The sequence below is a fragment of the Monodelphis domestica genome, chromosome 2, assembly GCF_027887165.1.
Source record: "Monodelphis domestica isolate mMonDom1 chromosome 2, mMonDom1.pri, whole genome shotgun sequence".
NCBI classification, from domain to species: Eukaryota; Metazoa; Chordata; class Mammalia; order Didelphimorphia; family Didelphidae; genus Monodelphis; species Monodelphis domestica.
In genome coordinates this window covers 387,249,695-387,265,916 of record NC_077228.1, presented here as the reverse complement: position 1 = coordinate 387,265,916, position 16,222 = coordinate 387,249,695, and the positions used below count along the sequence as shown (strand labels likewise).

Below are 16,222 nucleotides of genomic sequence, written 5' to 3'. Positions count from 1 at the left end.
ATGACCTGCTAAGGAACATGATTCATGCAGGATGTAAAGAATAAATCAACATACCTCTGGGAACTTCCTATAAGATGAGATGTTGCACTGGAACTAATTCATCACAGAAAATCTGTGGAGCAGCTTCTAGATTTTGATAACTGCCTTCTATGTCTGTTCAGATTCTATTGAGTCCCAGAAGTTCCATAGTTAACTCCAGGTTTAGGCTGGAAGGAAGGAAGCCTCAAGAATAGCCAACATCTACAAAGCAACGTTGTTTTTTTTTTATTTTTGGTTTTTTTTTAATGATAGCAGTTTTTCAGTTCCTGTAGAGAGATTATTAGTTATACTAGATAGCTAGTTCTCTCCTACCCATACCCCCAGGTAACTATAATTCTCTGCATTGAAAAATAGAACTGTTTTAAGAGTGTCCTTACTAGAAGTACCCTATACCAGTAAAATCACAGCCTAAAACTAATCAATAGAAACTTATCAATGCAGTGTTTTAAGCCTTTCCCCAAATATCAAGATAATCTTTTAGGTTTGTGGGAATTTAAATCTTTTTAATGACATTAGAGGAGATTTTGCTTCTCACTAGGAAAATTCACAACTCTTTCAATAAGAAATTAATGAGTGAATGATCTGAATATACTTAAATGAGTTGGGAAAAGCTTCTACACAAAAGGTGTCTACCATATGAATAAATATTTATCTTTTAGGGGCGAGATCGACAAATGTACGAGTCAGTGTGCACAAATATCATTTATACATATATTCTTACCTATTGTATTAGGCTGACCTCTTCAGGTCACAAACAAAACAAAACAAAACAAACAAAAAAAAAACCTTAAATCACTTTGATCAAGCAAGAACACAGAGAGAGGGAAAATGTACATGAAAAAAGAAATACAACTTCCAAACTTTGGAATAAACTTACTGTGACTTGATAGATGTAACATAGCTGATCCCTAACTATATAGGAACTCCCTACACTGCTAAAATAAGTATCATCATATAGTAATTGCTATATCTTTTATAGTTACTGCTTAAATTTTTTTATCCAGACTCATCCCAGTAGTTCTCAGCAGGGGACTAGACACTAGGGAATAAGTGTTTTTAGCCATAGGAATCACAAGAAATGAGCCCAGATATAAAGGAAAAGCCTTCAGACATGTATTTCTATACTGATAGAAATCGAAGGGAAAGAAAAGAAAACAAGATGCTAAGAATCATATAGTCTTTAGATAGTACACAAACAGCTTAACTGTTGATATTCTTGATTTTCAATTGTTGGTGACTATAAAAGTTAACAATAGGGAAGGAACTAGACTGCATGCATTAAACATAAAACAAGAAGGCATGAGTGGAAGGATTGGTCATATTCCCTTTTTAATGGCAAGTAAGAAAATTGATTTTATTATGCACTGAAAGCCAACAAGAAGAATAATTTAAGACACTTGATAATTTTGCTGTTGAGTGCTCACAATCCTAAGTAAATAGCCCTCCATGAAAATGATTCTAGCATACCAACATCTAATGTATAGAAATAAAAAGTAGAAAAGCATAGAGATAACCTGGATATATTTATTATTTTAAGTATTTGCCTTTGGTCCAACAAAATATACCTTATGAAAATATGGGAAGGGAACAGGTGTGCTTTTTCATCAGGTTTTCTAAAATAGACCACATCTTTATTCTCATTCAACTGCCTAAAAAGTAGATAGTTTCTAAGTGTGTCTTTACTTAATGATTTTTTTAGAATTTTCTTTAGTAGAACAAAATTCAGCTTATAAGTGGCTTTCAAATGGTGTATATCTCATTGATGTGTTAAATTAGTATTTTATTAAAGATGCAACCATTTAAAATGGGTCTAGTATAAGTAACATCAAATAAAGGTCTCTTCAATCTAAAGTACCATAGAAAATGTTCTGCTCAGCATACAAACAAGATTCCTTATTAATTCCGAGATTCTTAAGTTATATTTACAGATGTAATTGCATCAAACCTAGGAAACCTCTTTGGTAAAATCTATATCTCTTAGGTAGATCAGTTTAAGAGAGGCAACACTGTAGTGAATAGAGAAAAGTGGCTTTAGAGGAAGACTTGGTTGGATTCAATTCCTACTTCTAACACATATTTGTTCTGTGAACTAGGCAAATCACTTAGTCTCTCAATCCCCCCAGGGAATACTCTTATGTCTATAATTTGCAGAATAGTTAACCATCTACATTGTTAGAGGAAGTTTCCTGACTAGGAGATCTTTTCTTATCATTGTTGAGCTCCTGTCCAAATCTTCATGATCCTGTGGATTATAGCATATCAATACTGTCCATGGGATTTTCTTAGCAAAGATACTGGAGTAGTTTGCCATTTCTTTCTCCAGTGTATCAAGTCAAACAGAGGGTAAGTGACTTGCTTAGGGTCTCACAGTAAGTGTTTGAAGCTAGATTTGAACTTGGGTCTTTCTGACTGCAGGCCCAACATTCTCTCCATTGATCCATCTAGCCTGTAACATTATAGGTCTGGACTCTCAGTCCTCCCCAAAAAGATAAATGTTAACCATCCACAATAGGGAAAAGTTGTTTGTTTTTTAATAACATTTTGGTTTGTCACTTCCAAAACTTTTTGATAGAATTTCAGAGATTATTTCTAAAATTCAAATATTTGTACTATTCTACTTAAAGAGTTACCCACTAGCATTTAATTATTGGGATGTCTGCTTAGGATTACCAAGAAATTCAGATGTGCTTAATGAGATTTCATCAGAGGACCTAATGAGAAGGATCAGAAATACAATCTCTCTTTTAAAAATTCCCCTTTTGTTTAATTTTCATAAAAATCTTTGTTTCAGGGGCACTTCTGCATGTATGTCCTATAAGAAATTCTTAATGGCTTGATAAGGAAGGATATAAAATGAGGTCAGGATAATTCCAAGTAGGCAGTAGTTAAATGTGCTAGGGCTAAAATTCTAATTTCCTGATGGAATTTTGAAGGCCTAATAATTTTGGAGAAATGTTTGCATGTCCATTTGTAGCATTGTGCCTATGTTATCTTCTTTAGCATTTTCACAGTTATGTTTAAAATTTATTATATGTTCCTCAATTTAACCAACTCTTTTATTTAATGATTCAGTTACTTTATTGCTAATGAACTCATTAGTGATGCAGCCAAGTTGATTTTGTATAGTGGACTTTGAGCTGATTGTAATGATTTTTCACTAAAGTTGGATATAAATCAGACTTAAAAACTGATATCCTTTCACCATTGCCTCCTAAATATTCTGGTCCTACTTCATGAAGTCTACTTTGTCATGTGTTTTGCTCTTGTGATGAAGAATGTTACAGTGACACCTTCTGGCACCAGTCAGAACATACTTCAGATAATCACTTGGATGTTGGCTAGAAAGTATCCATGTAAAAGGTGCTAAATATAGGCTTACTTGTACCTTGCCTAGGCAGCCCAGAAGGTGGGGAGGGCTTTTGCTATTCCTACCCCCACCCCATTCATTGGGTAAGAAAGTCCCCCTACATGTAATATAGTTATCACTAAGATAGGCTTGTCCTTAAAATCTCAGGGAAAAGGGAAAAGAATCCCCTTGTGTGCGGTTGTTCTGATCTCCTCTGCCAGGGTAGTAACTGACTGGGAATAAGTTAGCCATCATCTCTAAACTCTTTTTTTGAAATAATGAAATTCTGGTTAAGTTATAATTTTATTGACTTCACTGGCTTTATTATTGTCTCTTTTAAGTCATAACTTCTGATGAAAACCTGAACCAAAATTGAACATCAAAAATAAATATTATACTTTTTGCAATCCAAAGTAGTTGTAATTGGAATTTTCTGCCATTAATATTTAGGTAAATACATTTGGGAGATTTCTTCCCCACTTCCAAAGACTTTTGTGAACTTTGTACTACTAAAGGCAAACAGTTACAAAAAATGTTCTATTAAGACAAGAAATGTTATTTTTAAGCTTCTCTTCTAAAATGTCCTGAAGATTCTATGACCAACATGCTCACAATCTGTCAGTTTTCATGTGTGTGTGTGTGTGTGTGTGTGTGTGTGTGTGTGTGTGTGCATGCATTGTGCATTCCTACCCTGCTTCCCTCCTTTCTATGTCTATTCTCTTTTCTCATGCATGCTCTATCAAGTCTTTTTTACAGGAAAGGGAAGGAAATAGTCATTCATGGCAGGAACTTCCATTAAGAAAACTCCCTCCACCATTGTTTTTAGGCAGCTGTGATGCAACTTATATAGTCTTAGAAAGTTGCTTTGGTGACTATGTTGAAAATCAATTGTTTCAGAGTCACACAGCTAATAAGTGTACAGAAACAGGACTTGAAATTCCTGTCTACAGAAGCCAATTTTCTATCCCCTATCATGCTGCCTTTTACCAATTCTTATATAATTAATAGTTTTTAAAGTAGTAATCTCTAAAAGCTTTCTTCTAAGATATCAAACCCATGTTTGTTAGGCCAGTCACATACAATATAACTACCTAATTGCTTTGGTGTTATTTAAAATGATTGTTAATACTGCTCATTACATTACAAAAATTTTAAGCTAAATATTTTGATGAAATTGATGTTGCTTTTTTTAACTCAGATTATGTTATGCCTAATTAAATAAAAATATTAAGCTCAAGTTTTTGAGGAAAATAAATATTTCCTATTATTATCCAGTTACACTTTTTTGAAAATGTTGATATTGCAAGGGAACTCTTACTTGTGTCATCAGTAAACTAAAGACATTAATGTTTTCATAAAAAGATTAGAAGACATGGAAGAAAAATATATGAAGAGAGATTCAAGACCCGAAGATTTACAGATGATTGCAGACTTGAAAACCTTGCTTGTAGAGAGAGATCAAGTCATAAAGAAACTAATTGTAAGATATTCTGTGTTCCTTTTAAGTTGAAATGTGATATAAATGAAACTCAATGCACATATCTAATAAAATGCCCTTACCAACCTTAATCTTCTGTTGAAAGTGAGTGCTTATAACATATGATGGGGCTAAAAACCATAACTTATACAGCAAATAATGTTTATGAATTAGCTTCTTGTATATAATTCAATTGTTAAAGCTAACTAGTTGTTTTAAATAATGTTTTGCTTTCAGTCAGCAAGAATTAATGCTTAAGGGCAATGAATTTCATAATGTTTGAAATTTTGCAAAGGGAAATTATACAAAATTTTATGTATTGACACAACATAAATCACATTTTTTTAAACTCTTAACCTTCTGTCTTAGAATTGATACTGAATATCAGTTCCAAGGCAGAAGACCAGTAAGGGCTAGGCAATTGGGATCAAGTGATTTACCCAACGGTTACAAAGCTAGGAAATATCTGAGGTCAGATTTGAACCAGGGCCTCCATATCCAGGCATAGTTCTCTATCCATGAAGCCACCTAGCTTCCTCCAGATACTGTTTTTTAAGCTAACACAGTTTTCATTTGCAATGGAAATAGAATTCACTAATTTTCTTACTGATCTTCTTTGCTGGGCATATAAGAAATTAACCACCATATGAGAATAATTAGACAACATTTAGAAAGAGCTGAGCCCAGCAATGATTTATGGAGCACTTTTGCTTTACCAACAAAATTTTCAATTCAGACCATTTATGAAGCACCTACAGAATGCAGAGCTCATAAATATAATCTCTACAAAGAGGATAAGTGCAAAGTTTAGATAATACATATTACCTCCCTTCATGGAGTTTATAAGGAAGAGTATTATCTGTCTGATATGAAATTATGTCAGTAAATTTATTTTGTGTAGTCGCCGAAGGAGAGAACTGAGAAATATGGAAGCATAATTCTGCTCAATATAACAAAGTATATATGGCAGGTAAGTGGTACAGTGGATAGAGTGCCAGGCCTGAAGTCAGAAAAACTCTTCTGCCTGAGTTCAAGTCTAGCCTCAGACACTTACTAGCTATGTGACTCTGGAAAATTTGCTTAAGCCTAAAATTGCCTTGGTTCTTCATCTGTAAAATGAGCTGAAGAAGACTCTGCTCCAGTATCTTTGCCAAGAAAACCCCAGATGGGGTCACAAAGAGTCAGATAGGTCTTAAACAATTACACAGTATCATAATGAAAGCATTTCCTAACAATTCAGGCTGTTAGAAAGTGAAGTGAGCTGTCTCTTTAAATGAGGGAGGGAATCAGGAGTGGAGAGGATAGTAAAGAGGATGTCTGTTCCAAACATATTATTTTGTAGATTATAAAGTTTCACATTATCAGATGTATTCAAGAAGAAATTGTATGGCCACTTTTGGAAGGAATTTATAGACTGGAAGCAAGGAGAGGAGCTGAGATCATCTAACTATGATTTAGTAGAACCATAACTGGGTAAACTTGAGAATTTACCGTAGGTATAAAGGGCTACCAGAAACTATTCAGTCCAACCAATGGAACAGGACTAGGTCCAAGTAAGAATAATTATTTTTAATCCATTGGGAAATTTTATTGAATAACTGAAAAAAAGATTCATGGATTGGGGAACAGCAATGATATGTTTAATTAGGCACGATTGGCTCTCTTGCTCACTGCTAACTGACTCTCCCTAGAAAATAATGAATAAAATGCTTACGTTTATAGATGGCTTTACTTTTAAATTGAAAATCATTGATATTTGTTATATTTTTACATTTTTAAGACACTTAGATATTTAAGTTCCTCTTTTGAAAGTATTCTAAAATGCAATATTTCTTGTTCCTAGGATGATAATAAATTTTATCAACTGGAATTAGTCAATCGAGAAACTAACTTCAATAAAGTGTTTAATGCAAATCCTAATGTTGGTGTTATTAACCCACTTATGAAGGTATGTTCTTTAAATACTCTTAAGAAGGAATGTGTGGCATAAACTTGACTGATAAATGGAAGGATACTTTTAAGTAATATTAATCAAATTAAACTTTCTCCCAAAAGCACCAATCTCATATTTTTAACCTTTCAAATAATATAAAACCAAACCTATGCATTTTTGCTTATTACCAGTTTCAAAATCTAATATCAGCATTAGTCCATTAAGTAGTAGTATTGAATCATGAGTTTCCACAGACAAGGAAAATTCACTACTTATTCACCAACCTGCTAATTAAAGCCTTTGTACTTACTTAGATTGGTCCCTAGCAGAATCAGTCATCCAGACCATACTCAAGAGATTTTTCATTATGGTGAAACCTGCCGGAGCCTACACTCCACTAATAAACTTTTGAGAATTGAGTTTTCTCAAACCACAATGAGATAGTTTTTGTTGAGTCATTTCAGCCATATGTGGCTCTTCACAAACCCATTTGGGATTTTGTGGCAAAGATACTGGATTGGTTTGCCATTTTTTGCACCAGCTCATTTCACAAATGTGGAACTGAGATGAAGAGGGCTAAGTGACTTGCTCAAGATCACAGAGCTAGTTAGTGCCTTGAACCAGATTTGAACTCAAGAAGATGAGTCTTCAGACCTGGCACTCTATCCACTGCACCACCTAGCTGCCCTCCCAAAAGGCTTTGAAGATAAACTAATAACTGATATTTCTACATTAAGGTTTAAGAATCAATAAGCTTTCTGGACACTTATTTTGTTGTTCCTATCTCAGAAAAGAAACTCCTGGAGATAATCTCTTAACATTTTCCATACCTGTTCATATTGTGTTTTCTACTAAACTAGTACATCATAATTCTACTCCCAGTGTTCCATTGTGGCATAAGGAGCAACATTGGGTTCTCTAAGACTATGCCAGAGGGCCATAAACTCTATCACCTATAACTAAACTGAAAGGTTTCAATGTGAATTCATTGAAGGATTGCATACCTGTTGTCTCAGGATCAGCCTTGTTAAGTTTGAAAAGGATTATCCAGAGATTGGCCACAGAATGATTAATTTTTTCATTCACAGCAGCTCTCAGAATTTACTAAGTTATAAAGGTGTTGTGATCTGCAGTAGGAGGACTACCCATGATGTAGCTAGTATGGGTCCTTGAAGTAAGTTATGATTTTCTGATGGAGTTAACAGGGCACTTCTAAATTCCAAATACTTCTCAATTCTTCATAACCTAAAGCCTCCAATAAAGCATGAGAGAACATGTATTCTGTGGTGGACATAAGTTTTCAGCAGTGGATTTAAATAAAGTTTTCAGACTCTTCCCTCAGCACTCACTTTATGGGGTTTTGCTGGAGATTAGACACGAATGTTTGTTTTTTTTAAACCCTTACCTTCCATCTTAGAATCAGTACTGTGTATTGGTTCCAAGGTAGAAGAACAGGAAGGGCTAAACAAATGGGGTAAAGTGACTTGCCCAAGGTCACACAGCTAGGAAATATCTGAGGTCAAATTTGAACCCAGGACCTCCCCTGACTCTGGGTCTGGCTCTCAATCCACTGAGCCACCCAGCTGTCCCCTTGTATATGTATTTCTATCCTTAGCTCAATTGTTCTTTAGTCATATAGAATAACCTCAAAAGGAAATGAAGTTGACAAAGACCACACAGACTATAAAGATAATTTTAGGGTTGTGACTTAAAATCTAGATTAATTGGTCACCAGGGAAAAATCCCAAATAAAATACCCAAGTCAGTCTGGAAATTTATGGTAAGTTTAATTAACATAGAGGGAAGGATTTAAGGAGAAAGAAGGAAGAGGGTATAGAATTTCTCCCTCCTGGCCTGTGCCAGGGGGAGTTCAAGATCTCCACCACTAGGTCTCTAAAGGAGATTAGAGGCTTCTAAGAGGATAAAGTTTGGAAAGTAAAGGAGGAAAAACTCAGCCAGAAACACCACTGAACTGGACAATAGCTATAGCCACACCAAGATGCCAAAAGGCCCAGCACGCTGCCACCAGCCACCTCTCCAACGCCAAAGGCCCTGGAGAAAGGAAGTGATGAAAAATATATATACTTTTCACTCTTGTGTCCCCTCCTAAATTTTCATGACTACCAATCATATCAGAGGCTTTTCTCCATGACTGCCCATCCTTTAGTTCTCATCTTCTTTGATTAGATTATATCTTTTGAGTTACTTAACACTTCTTTGTTAAGTTTACCTTTTGTTAGTTACTTAACCTTTTTGTGATTAATTTATCCTTTATAGTTAACACCTTTTTGTAGTAAGATCTAAAAATAGACTTAGCTTAAAGTTCTAGCTTCACTATAAAGTAAGAGCTAAGTACCTTCATTGTTCAACCAGGAGATTACAACTTTACCTTCACCATAAAGTAAGATCTAAGTAGGGTGGAGTAATTTAAAGTTCACAATACAGAGAATCATGCTACATCTACAGTACTAGTTATAGTGCCCCATGCTCAGTAAATAGTTAACAGTTGTTGAATGCCAAAATGTTTGTCAACTGTAAATAGTATTTGCATAGTAATAAAGCATGTGGAGATAAAAGGGCCAAAAAATTCAAGGAAAAAACTATTTACATTATTATCTTGTGTGAATAATAGTACAAATACTGTATGTAGTTCAGTGGTCCACAGCCTGTAAGCTAAGTACTCTTGCTGCAGGGTTAGCTTACAGTCCATCTCATTAAAGGACCATACAATTAAATGAAGCATGCCTGCTATAGACTAAATATCTCTTTCCATATACATAGTACTATTTTTCAATCATACATAGATGTTATTGTAACAAAGTACAAATTCATTTAAAATTATGCCAAATTCATAGTAATTTTGCGACATCATCCTTGAAAGATTTTTAACCACAAAAATAGGATATGCAAAACGATTGTGAACCATTCATATAGCTAGTAGCATTTTCAGATTTTATTAAAATTTTAACTTTGTAGCCCAGCAGTGGGTTTGGCCAGATTTCCTTCAGGCTCTCCACCAGAAAGAAGCCTGTATTAATTTTGCATGAACAAGGTCCTCATTTTGCAGTACATTAGGAAACAGAAATTCATTCCTACATCATTCTTTTTTGTAAGATAAATTATCCCAAAATTCACATTTTGATATTTCATAAATTAAGTTCACTAAAAATTTAGCCCTTGGGAATTCCTAAATTGAGGTAAGTCTTCAGAATAAAGGTATAAAATGAGGAAAGTAGATTTTCTTGGGATGGGATTCTATATTTCATAATTAATTTCACTGAGAACAAATTTATCACTTCAATACTTATTTTAGTGATTTCAGCAACCTAAGTACAAAGAGATATATTTTAAAGTTTCTATTATGCCACTTGGTGATTAAAGAAGGGAAATTCAGGACTTATGTCTCCATCAAGTTTTTAATTTGCTATTGTTCCTAATAGTAACTAGTTTTAACACTGAAAAGAGTTTTTACTTTAATAACAAATGAAGATATTCTACTTGTATTTTGCTGAATAGTGTAAATCTTGAAATCTCTCAGACTTGTGAATGTTAAAAATTTCCCCATCGGGGAATTCTTAATTGGAACAAATTCCCTACTGAGAAACATTTGATGTGAGAACTCGCCAGGATCAGAAATGGGAGGACCTCTACTCCAACCGTACTTAAGACTGCTTTAGGAGAGAAAACTCCTTGCTAAACAAAGAAAGTACTTGGATCCAAGCTTATGGTGGGGCAAGGAGTTCTTTGAGCCAGGCCTGTTTTTAGAATTGATACAATGGGATGCTAGGTACCGAAAAAGGTCGGGCAAGTTTTCTCTTGATGAGATTAGCTGACTCAGCTGTGTTTTCTCTTGTTCAGACTTACTGAGGAGATTGGTCGACACAGCAGCATTTTTTCTGATTCAGACTTACTGAGGAGATTGGTCGACTTAGCAGGAATTTAGATGGGCAGTCCTTTGGAAAGCGTCTACAGTGATTGGTAGATGTAGGGACTTAGGGGAGGTGACATGGGAGAAAACCCCCTATATAAGAAAAAGCAGAATCTCTTGAGGGGAGATCCTTTTGGAGGAATTCCTTTTGGAGGATCTCTGATGAGGATCGCTTGGGAAGAATCTCTTGAGAGAGGCTCTGGAGAAGGGAAGCTCTTGGAGGACAATCTCTAAGGAGGTCTCACTGGAGCTCCTCTAAGGGGACTCTGTCCCTCTGGAGGCTCTGGAGAGAGGCCTTTTGGAACAGTCTCTGGTTGGAAGGCTCTCTGGTGAAGTCAGCTGAGATGGAGCTGGCCTGGTGTCACTAGAATCCTTGTTTAGGCAGACCTTGTGGTGAGTGTTAAAAGACTGACTGACTGATTCTCTCTCTTAAGACTCAGGTCTAGGCCATATTGGCTTGAGGCCCTTCATAATTATTCCTTTCCTACTCTTTCTCCCTTTCTCTAATTCCTCATTATATTATTAATTAAAAATCTCTATAAAACCCAGTTGACTTGGGTATTTGAATAATTGGGAATATTTCCCTGGCGACCACCTTATATTTGATTTAAAAACCAAGATACTGTAGTGAAACATATTTTCTGTGGTCAAATTTACTCACCCTCTCTTATATCTATCACAATTTATATCTTCCAGTATTTTAATCACTACAGTTTAAGACATCAACCATTTTAAATCTCACAATAGTATGTTTCCTAAGCTTAGATAATTTCAGTGTCAACTATAGAGAAAGATGGTTATAGTGTTGGAAACTAATTACTACATGAAAGAAAAACCATAGATACTTGCATTTACTAATAACATATATTTTAAAACACTCTTTGCCTAACTAGTTAATTTGGAAATCTCATTTTAACATGAAATTACCAGTATTTTACTATGCCATATTGTCAGGGACCATTCACTAGGTTGTATTTATTGTAATCTTTCTTTAACATAATTGACTGTAACCTTTTGCTGTATATTCTTATTGCTAACTACAAAATAACAAAATAATCCTCATTGTTTCTATTGATGGAAGTGAAAAATCACTGTCAATCCAAATATAGGCCATTCCCCTAAATAATATTGACTGGAGAGATGCAGTGAGATAGATGGATAGATAGATAGATAGATAGATAGATAGATAGATAGATAGATAGATAGATAGATAGATAGATACTTAGATACTTAGACACAGACTGATAGACAGGCAGATGTATGTTGTTGTTCAGTCATTCAGTTATATCTGATTCTTCTTGACCCTGTTTGGGCTTTTCTTGGCAAGGATGCAGGAGTATTTCACCATTTTCTTCTCTAAGGATTAAGGCAGAGGTGAAGTGACTTTCCCAGGGTCACATGATTTCTGAGTGTCTGAGGCCACATTTGAACTCAGTTTTTTCTGATGCCCAGCCTAGTGCGATACCCATGAAGCCATCTGTCTAGCTGCCATAGATGGATGGATGAATGGAAAATACACTGGAAAAATAGCACCAAGTAAAAACTACAGATGTCATATAAGCTGGAGAAGGGAGATATGACTGAAGCCCATCTTTAGAGTAATTTAGGGCTTGCTTAGGAAATCATTAGTGATTTTAGCATTACATTATTTTCATATTGATAGATACTCAGGGTCTGTGAACTAAGCTCTCATTTTTATCACTGACAATTCCAAAGATTCCTGTGGGATGAAGAATGAAACAAATATAAATTGACTGTGAATTCTAAGGCCTGCAGGGTTTTTTTTTAATGTTTTGTACAAATTCATGTCATTATCTATTAATTAGTAAATTAAATCTAATTAGGCAGATTTAATTGCCTGTCTTGATGAATACTCTGCTCTAAATTTGAAAGCATGATCATTTTTATTACTCAGCTCCTTGTCTTGATTTTTGTTAGTTTTTCCCAATTAAATGTATCCCTTTGGAATAATGTGGGTGCTGTGGTCAAAACCATTTTTCATGAGCCTTATGATGAATCTATATGAAAGCAGATGGATTGAAGCATTTTCTTGATGTTTTTGTTGTTGTTTGGTGGGGTTTTTGTTGTTGTTGTTGTTGTTGTTTTGAACCAAAGACTTCTTTCTGTTGAAAACTTACTAAACGTCCTGGACTCCATTCTTTTCAATGTTATGCCTAATTTTCCTTTCTTATGGTGTTTATTTAGTCAGTGCTCTTTAGCATAATGTTATCTGCAGTTCTCTTGTTTTCATTTTTTACTTCCCATGAACCTTTTCCCCCCCAGAATTATGCCTTCTTCTCCCATTAATTCTCTTTATAATTTTTTCCAATTTATAATATTTCCTTTCTGACTATGAGGATTCCAAACAGATTATTATAGAAAGCTTTCAAGAATTACCCAAACTGCATTTTGGGTCACATTAGTCTGTCACTCCCATGAAAAGTTTCTTCTAATATTCCCTTTTTTTTTTAATGTCCTGATATGGGGATTTTCCTCACATGTATTATTTTTAATGCAGCAAAAGAAGAAGAATGACAAATCAACAAACAGGTTTGTGAGTGTTCCCAATCTAAGTGCTCTGGAACCTATTGGAGTGGGCAATGGACATCCTAACCGCCTGGATCCCATTCCTAATTCACCCATCCATGATATTGAGTTCAACAACAGCAAACCACTTCCACAGACAGTCATGCCTTCCAAAGAGCCCAAGACGTTTTTGAGGTGAGCATTGCCTCACCAGTGATTTTTTTTTATCCTAAGAAACTTGCCTTTTTAATAACAGAAATTCACTAGCATGAGAATAGTTCAGTACCAATATTTCTGTGAAATTATATTTTATGATATGTTTGTGGCCTCATTACTAGAGTACTCCTTTTTCCCTGTTTAAATTATTTTTTCCTAATAACTTTTTTTTCCAAACTCTTACCTTCCATCTTAGAATCAATACTGTGTTTTGGTTCCTAGGCAGAACAGTTAGGGCTAGGCAGTGGGGATTAAGTGATTTACACAGGGTGACACATCTAGGAAGTGCCTGAGACCAGATTTAAACCCAGGACTTCCTTCTTTAGACCTGACTCTCAATCCACTGAGCCACCTAGCTGCTCCCCTTTAAATGACTTTTAAGTTATAAATTAACTTCCTTAAAGTCTTACAAAAAATGGTTTAAAGTAATTTTTGAGCTTCCAGTTTTTTCTGTGAAATCTGTTTTTATCAATTGCCTTTTAATAGTTTGTTTTTGTTGCAAAATTTTAAATTTGTTTTGATTTATACCAGTTTTTTAATTTGATGCTATTTTCTGTGTTATGAGAATACTTTCTTTTTCTGTTGTCCTTACATATATTGAATTTCAGTAGTTTATTAGTTTGTTTATTGCCAAAATAGGAAACATACAAACTTGAAAAATTAATGTAGTATTTAACTACTCAGAATAAAATACCATCACTCAGATGACTAAAGAAAAATAAATTGTCCATATAGTTGTTGATTTTATGTTTTACAAATCAGTAAATTATGAAGGAAATTAAAGTTTTTAGTTCATAGATAATTTAAATGCATATGCACTGCCAGAGTTTTCCGTTTGCTTAAATGATAAGACTATTGTTCCGTTTCATTTTTTGACCCCTTTTGTTAGCAAATCTTTTCAGTGTCACTGAATAATAGTAGACTACCAGAGTAGATATTTAACCTAGTTTGAAGTGAATAATTAATCTTAGTGATAGGCTCTTTAAGAAAGAAGAGAAAAAAATCATGAATTTTTAAAAATCATGTTAATAAAGTATATTCTGTTAAATATTTTGTGTTGCTTATTTTTCCCTGTGAATGAGTATGTTCAGGAATCAGTAAGATGCATGTGCATGAGTTCATGGAATATGACTACTGGAGTTTCCATTACATATTGTTGCGTGACTTATAATTTTCCCAAATGACGGTAGGGATTCTTTTATTTTATCAAATAGCTCCCTAAACCTTTAATTAGTATTAAGTTTCTTAATCATTTTTCCTACCTATCATAATAATAATTGTAGAATTTTTGAGTAGAAAGTAAGCTGGTTTAAAACACACTGGCTTTTTTTTTAAGATTACATGAAACTATAAAATAATAATAATAGCATACTTTGATTCATTTACTAGATGAAGTCTTTAAGTAAATTCTTTAGAAAATCTTATATGTTACCACATATATGTATATATGTACATATCTATAAGTGGGAAATGGATGCTAAAAGAGAATCCTTATTCTCTATCCTTCTCTATAGCTCTTCCCAGATTTTTTAAATAAAAAACTTGACATCTTATTTTCTCAAGATATTTATTCTTATTCTTATGCTTTGGCTCTTTAATTACTCTCATCTGAGCTGCTGATATACTCCAGTGGAGTGGATTTCGCCAGATGGACTGTAAAATGCTCAAAACATAGCTTTTGATATGAAGAATCAGTTTGATTGTATATTATTGTCCTTTGTCTTGATTCACTTTGGTATAAGAGCTTAATGTATTTAATTTCTTTCTTTTTATGAATTAGTCCTCCTCAGAGTGAAGCTTCACCAGTGGCTTCTCCAGATCCCCAACGTCAGGAATGGTTTGCCCGGTACTTCACATTCTAAGAGAATTATTTTGATACAGCATTGTGTGGACTGTTAATAAGAGCATGACTTTATTAAAAATTATTATGTAAACAGGCTTTCCTATAATGTCAGACACTGTGAATGAGAAAGTATTTGTCTCTCCAATTTGAAAATATACTGTATTTCCTGTGATATTTGTTGAAATCACTCTACAAGGTACTATATTATGTGTGTAATTATATATGTTATTTTTATTTTAAATGGAAGAGTCTTTAACCTTTGTAATTACTGCATAATAAATTTTGTTAGAACAAGCCTAGTAATTCATTTATTTTGAGTAATTTGTTTTTTATATATTTTAATATTTCAGATTAGATTTTTTCCAAAAGTTTTACATGATATAATGTATCAAAATATTTGACTCTAATCACTATGCCAAAATCCAGTTAAGGAAATTTATGATCGTATTTATTTCATCATCATGTGTAACATATTAAATTTCCTTCCTTCCACAGAACTGACCTTCAAAAACTGCTTTTTAAAAACAATTTGGCTTTTTTATTCTTAACATAAACACCAAAGGAAAATGACAGATATTAGAATTCTTAATATTAATATTAATAATTAATATTAATAAAATTATTTGGAATTTTTTTCATTATAGACAGTGAACTTTGAGAAAAATCTAACTGGAATACTATTGGAATATTTTGGGTTTGAGTTTCACTTTAACAAAAAAAAAAAATCTCTCTTTGGCCCTTGATCAATTATATTCCATGTTGCATTTACTATTTAGGGACAAATGTTCTATCTTTACAACATCATATGCAGAATACTGGGACAGGCGATTCTCTTTTCATGTGTCTTAAAAGATCATTAGTTGTTCATTAAAAGGCTATGAGTACCAAAATGTTATTCTGCAACATCTAGCACA

The 16,222-nt window shown here is 33.9% G+C and overlaps 1 protein-coding gene across 9 annotated transcripts in view; it reads left to right on the top strand.

The window, feature by feature from the left end:
- FAM184A (family with sequence similarity 184 member A) overlaps positions 1–15,602 on the top strand; it is a 141,482-nt gene extending 125,880 nt beyond the window's left edge. For 6 of the 9 annotated variants that reach the window (XM_056818683.1, XM_007484493.2, XM_001379737.4 and 3 more), the window contains 4 exons: positions 4,748–4,865; positions 6,706–6,810; positions 13,242–13,444; positions 15,246–15,602. In XM_056818683.1, coding sequence (XP_056674661.1) covers positions 4,748–4,865; positions 6,706–6,810; positions 13,242–13,444; positions 15,246–15,327 — 508 coding nt within the window. In that variant the 3' untranslated portion in view covers positions 15,328–15,602. Of the gene's footprint in view, positions 1–4,747; positions 4,866–6,705; positions 6,811–13,241; positions 14,652–15,245 lie in introns of all 9 variants that reach the window. The other 3 variants (XR_462902.2, XR_008916653.1, XM_007484494.2) reach the window with 3 other exon arrangements.
- Positions 15,603–16,222: the final 620 nt, after the last annotated feature.